This window comes from Lactuca virosa, chromosome 6, assembly GCF_052849685.1.
Source record: "Lactuca virosa cultivar CGN04683 chromosome 6, Lactuca_virosa_CGN04683_v6, whole genome shotgun sequence".
In the NCBI taxonomy this organism is placed as follows: Eukaryota; Viridiplantae; Streptophyta; class Magnoliopsida; order Asterales; family Asteraceae; genus Lactuca; species Lactuca virosa.
This window is the reverse complement of record NC_136431.1, coordinates 185,970,621-185,976,000: the sequence shown is the minus strand read 5'-3', so window position 1 is coordinate 185,976,000 and position 5,380 is coordinate 185,970,621. Positions and strand designations below refer to the sequence as shown.

At 34.3% G+C, this 5,380-nt stretch overlaps 1 protein-coding gene across 1 annotated transcript; it reads left to right on the top strand.

Moving 5' to 3' along the window:
- Positions 1 to 319: 319 nt before the first annotated feature.
- On the top strand, positions 320 to 5,380 carry LOC145119848 (lysine-specific demethylase JMJ13-like). The gene is made up of 11 exons (XM_079055612.1): positions 320 to 760; positions 1,471 to 1,837; positions 1,932 to 2,088; positions 2,195 to 2,414; positions 2,585 to 2,638; positions 2,732 to 2,811; positions 2,941 to 3,218; positions 3,295 to 3,702; positions 3,791 to 4,089; positions 4,239 to 4,400; positions 4,485 to 5,380. The coding sequence occupies exons 1-11, from the start codon at positions 758 to 760 to the stop codon at positions 4,677 to 4,679; spliced, it is 2,223 nt and encodes a 740-aa protein (XP_078911738.1). The 5' UTR covers positions 320 to 757; the 3' UTR covers positions 4,680 to 5,380.

The following is a 5,380-nucleotide window of genomic DNA, read 5'->3' as shown; positions in this document are numbered from 1 at the left end:
AATTTGTGATTAACCTACTCTTTAATATCCTGTTAGCCCAAAAATAACTAAAGATAAAGAACCCATGGTTTGAGGGTAATTTCGGAAAAACAGTATCGGAAAAACAAGTGAGCATTAAAACGACGCGTTTCGAGGCGGCAACAAAGGGTGCGTTTGGTTGAACAAGCCTAACCAACCGCCACTTCATTCATTATTCACAACTATTTTTTCTGTTTTTTCTATTTTAAAATAATAAACTTATTAAAAAAATAAAGTGGTTACAATTATGGCAAAAAATTAAAAAATTATATATAAAGTTATAAATTATCCTCTCTCTCTTCTTTTTCGGTTTTCTAAAGCCATACTCTTTCTGGATTTCACCTACTGTTCCTCTTTCTTTCTCTCTCTCTCTCTCTCTCTCTCTCCAGGCAGCCGGAAAACTGCTCTCTGTCGCCGGTAAACCGCTTGTTTCCCGGTGTTTACTCCGCTAGTCTTTGCCGAAGGACAATTCCTGACGTGAACGTTCACACACATTCGGATTGGAGATACCGGTGTTGACATTGAGTGGTTTTCTGAGATTGCAGAGTTTTAACAGGTGGAAATTGTCCGATCTCGACGTCGGAGGTCGTTTGGAGGGAATGTGGCTGATAACGGAGAAGATCGTGATTTAAGGCTGAGTTTTGTCGTTGTGTTACCGCTTTTGTTCTTCTATTTCGCTTGTTTGTGTTTGGTGAAGTGAGAGAAGACGGAGAGTTCCGGCGAGAAAGTTCGGAATGAGATGGTATGATTACGTCATTAATATTTTTTATCTGTAATTATGTTAATTTATCTCCTTTTGGGGAATAATTCGTCCCTGAGATCTCTAGCATTTTGTTATTCTTCAAAATATTTTTTCGATGGGGCAAATTTTGGAGAATCTGTGTTTTCGTTCACCTTCCAATGGAAATTCTTCTTTTGTTTTATCTGCTAAATGGAATTGCGCTGTAATTTCAATCATAATATGAAATATATTTTTTGGTTTTATTTGAGTTTTGTAAATCATCTATTTACTTTACAATTTCCTGACCTTCTCATACCTGAAAATAAAACTGTTCACTTGCTTTTCATCTATTCAAATGTTGTTAGGAATTTGTTGGTTTTACTGTTCAAAGACGGTTGTTTGACTTTGTGTAGTTCAATTCTGTATGGAGGTGGGTTTTTAGCCACTAATTTCTTTTCTACATCCTCTTCATGAAGAGATGAAATCGAATTCTCAAAACAACAAATACCAAAAATTATAAGATACCTAGAGTCATTTAAAAGCCGACAAAGCAGTAGCAAACTGAAAGTGAACAATTATAGCTTCTCTATGGATTATAACAAGGGAAATTGGTTGAATTTTCCAATCAATTGTTCTACTTATCTATATCTGTTGTTAGTTTGTTCATCATTTATGAACTCTTGATTGTATTGATGAATTCAGTATTCACACTTATCATGTGGTTTCATCAGGTGGAAGGAAGGGTTTGTTTCTCCAGAGAGGACACATTGAAATTTCTGAAGCATAAGAGGCTTCAGCGGATGAAAGCTTGTACTATGAATGATGCTCCATTTGTGTCTAACCTAATGACCAGAAGTGGAGGAGATTCATTAAGAGGTTCTACATCTTGTGGTGATAGATTATTCAGCAATCTGGACTCCTATCTTCAACCTCCTGCCACTGATGCTATGTCAAAGTGGAAGACTGACAAGTTTGACCCAAATAATCTTGATTGGACAGATAAAATCCCAGAATGTCCAGTATACTTTCCAACTAAAGAAGAGTTCGAGGACCCTCTTGTTTATCTCCAAAAGATCTCTCCAGAAGCTTCAAGATTTGGTAATACTTCATTAAAAGTTAGAACTCACGGATTATCTTTATAAATAATAATCTCTAAATTGATCATCTTTGATTCTTTTCCCCTTGTTTTCAGGTATATGCAAGATTGTTTCACCTTTAAGTGCTTCAGTTCCTGCTGGAATAGTTCTAATGAGAGAGAAATCTGGTTTTAAATTTACCACAAGAGTTCAACCTCTTCGTCTTGCTGAGTGGAATACCGAAGATAAGGTGACATTCTTCATGAGTGGAAGGTGGGTTCCCAATTTCCCAATTTCCCATATGATATTATTGATGTATTATTATAATCAATAAGTATGCAATCTTTATTGAGATTAAGCAATGAGTTTTATTCATCAGAAATTATACATTCCGTGATTATGAGAAAATGGCGAACAAGGTTTTTGCACGTAGATATTATAGTGCTGGATGTCTTCCTGCTACATATGTGGAAAAAGAATTTTGGCATGAAATTGCTTGTGGAAAGACAGAAAGTGTTGAATATGCTTGTGATGTTGATGGAAGTGCTTTTTCATCTTCTCCCACTGATCAACTTGCTAATAGCAATTGGAATTTAAAGGTTTTCATTTCGTTTTAGTCATTAAACTTTCAAATAACAAATGGTGGAAGTGTTACAAATTACAATCATCTTGTTTGTTTGTTTTATTTCTTGTTATCTTGAGAATATTTATTTCAACAATCATTGTAACAAATCTTTACTTTAACCTCCATTTTGTTTTCTTATTTCAGAAAGTTTCAAGGCTTTCAAGATCCATTTTACGTCTCCTTGAAACAACAATTCCGGTATTTTGATAATTTCCCATTTCTTGATTCTGAATATTTTTTATTCTTTATATGATTATATCCATTTCTTATCTATTTTATCTATATTTTCAGGGTGTTACTGAGCCTATGCTTTACATTGGGATGCTATTCAGCATGTTTGCTTGGCATGTAGAAGACCATTACTTATATAGGTAGACACTTCAAAAATCTTACTAATTATAGCAATGTCATCCAAATACAAAGCAATTTTAAGTTTTTAATTACTATAATTAGGTAGACATTTCAAAGTATAATCTCATGATACCTGACATATTTTGCAGCATGAATTATCATCACTGTGGAGCTGCAAAAACATGGTATGGTGTTCCTGGACATGCAGCTTTGGATTTTGAAAAGGTGGTTAGGGAAAATGTTTACACTCATGATATTCTATCAACTGATGGAGAAGATGGTGCTTTTGATGTTCTTTTGGGGAAGACAACCTTATTTCCTCCAACTATTTTATCAGATCACAGTGTTCCAGTTTACAAAGCTGTTCAAAAGCCTGGGGAATTTGTTGTCACTTTTCCTAGAGCATATCATGCAGGATTTAGTCATGGTATAACAATAACATCATCCCATTTTCCATTTTCCATTTTCCATTTTCCAATAATTCCATGAAAATTTTCCCTTAGGTTTCAATTGCAGTGAAGCTGTGAATTTTGCAATAGGTGATTGGTTCTTATTGGGGTCAATAGCTAGTCATCGATATGCCCTTTTAAATCGTACACCTCTCCTTCCACATGAAGAACTTTTATGCAAAGAGTCCATGATTCTTCATTCAACTCCGGAATCGGAATCGGAATCGAAACCGGAATCGGAATCTTCGACAGACATGATATCTCACCAAAACATCAAAGCAGCATTCGTGAACTTAATCCGATTCCAACACCAAATCCGTTGGAATCTAACAAGATCAAAACATTTCAATGGTGATTCCATTCATTCCCATGGAACTATTCTTTGCAGCATTTGTAAACGTGATTGTTACATTGCGTATATCAACTGTAATTGCTATCTACACCCTGTATGCCTTCGTCATGGTATGTTAAAAACTTAAACTTAAACTATAACTTCTGTTACTTTTATTTTGTTTTATGATTATGATCGGAATGTGTGATTCCATTCCAGAGTTGGACATGCTCGGGTTACCATGTGGAGATGGGTTTACGGTTTCTGTGAGAGGAGATATCTTGGAATTGGAAAGTGTGGCGAGGAGGTTTGAGGAGGAGAAAGATGTTGTGAATTTGGTTAAAGAGCAATCTGTAATTGCTAATGATATGATTCTGTTATCGAAAATGTATCCGGTAATAGAAGGTGATTCGTATGTTCCGTATTGTGAGATCGGAATGGAATCAAGGAAGGAATGGAATCGTACAGATGAAATATTTGATACTTGTAAACCGGAGAGTATCTCTTTAATTAACCATGTAAGATTAATCATTAAACTTTCATCTTTGTTTATCCATTCTATTCAATCCAAAACAAACAGACTCTTAATTTTCGGACAAAAATACCCTTCAATGGATGAGATCTAAATTCTAAGTTTCTAACACAAGAAAGAATTTTGTTATACTAGGTACATGCAGATAATAGTAATTCTTACCCTGTGGATGTTAGAAATACATATAAAGAAACCGATGATTCCGATTCCGATTCCGAAACATTTAGGGTCAAACGCCGGTCAAAATCGGAGAACAAAAACACACACGATTCCGTTCCTTCAAATTTCGAAAATCAGGTAAACATTTTTTTATAAAAAAATTCCAACTTTTTTATATTTGTGTAGTGCTTTTAATTATTAATCTAAGATTTGTATCAATAGGGGCTTAAACGATTAAAAAAAGTACAAAAAGCGAACCCCACTTCCATTTCGATCAAGTACAAGAAAACCGGAACGGATGATAATGTGTACCACGAACCGGGAAAAAGCAGTTTAGAAACCGGTCCAAAGCGGCTTAAAGTTAAAGGCCCATCAATTATTATCGGGTTGGAAAACGTAACGGGTCGGGTTGACTAAAGATTTGACTACGCTAACTTGGATCCAAATCGGGTTTTTTTTTTCTAAGTTTTAACAACACGTGGAAGCAGCAGAAAAATTGACCCATATTTTTAGATGAAAAAAGTATAATATTCTTTGTGCAGGCCTCAAATTGGGGCGTGATTGGCACGTGAACCGGTTTTTTTTTTTTTTTTTTTTTTTTTTTTTTTTTTTTTTTTTTTTTTTTAATTCGATGTACATCTTGATGTTAACAGTTTTTGTGAGATGAAAAATGTCACAAAAATCTCCTGCTGCTTTCCTTTCTGGAGGGGTTCTTTTATTCTTTTTGTAGCCATTGATATTGATTGACTACATCATAATAAAATCCAGATCTTTTTAACCAAATTATTTAATTAAAAGCTTCGTTTTTTTTTTCTTTGGAATTGATTCTTTATGGGTTGTATATCGTGCTTTTATGGTTGTAATGGAAAGGACAATAAACGCACGTGTTGAAAAGAATCTTGGATGAAAGTGGGTGTATAATTTGATGATCTGTTTGGTTGTTTGGATGGAAAGGAATGGCGTAATGGAGTAGCTAAAGAGATGGAGTAAGAAATAGAATGAGTGATTCATTCCAAGATTGTGTTTTAAATGTATTATTAGTTTAATAGTACTATGCATTATATTAATTAATTACAATAATAATTAAATACAAGTTATTTTTCTATACAATTCTTGAA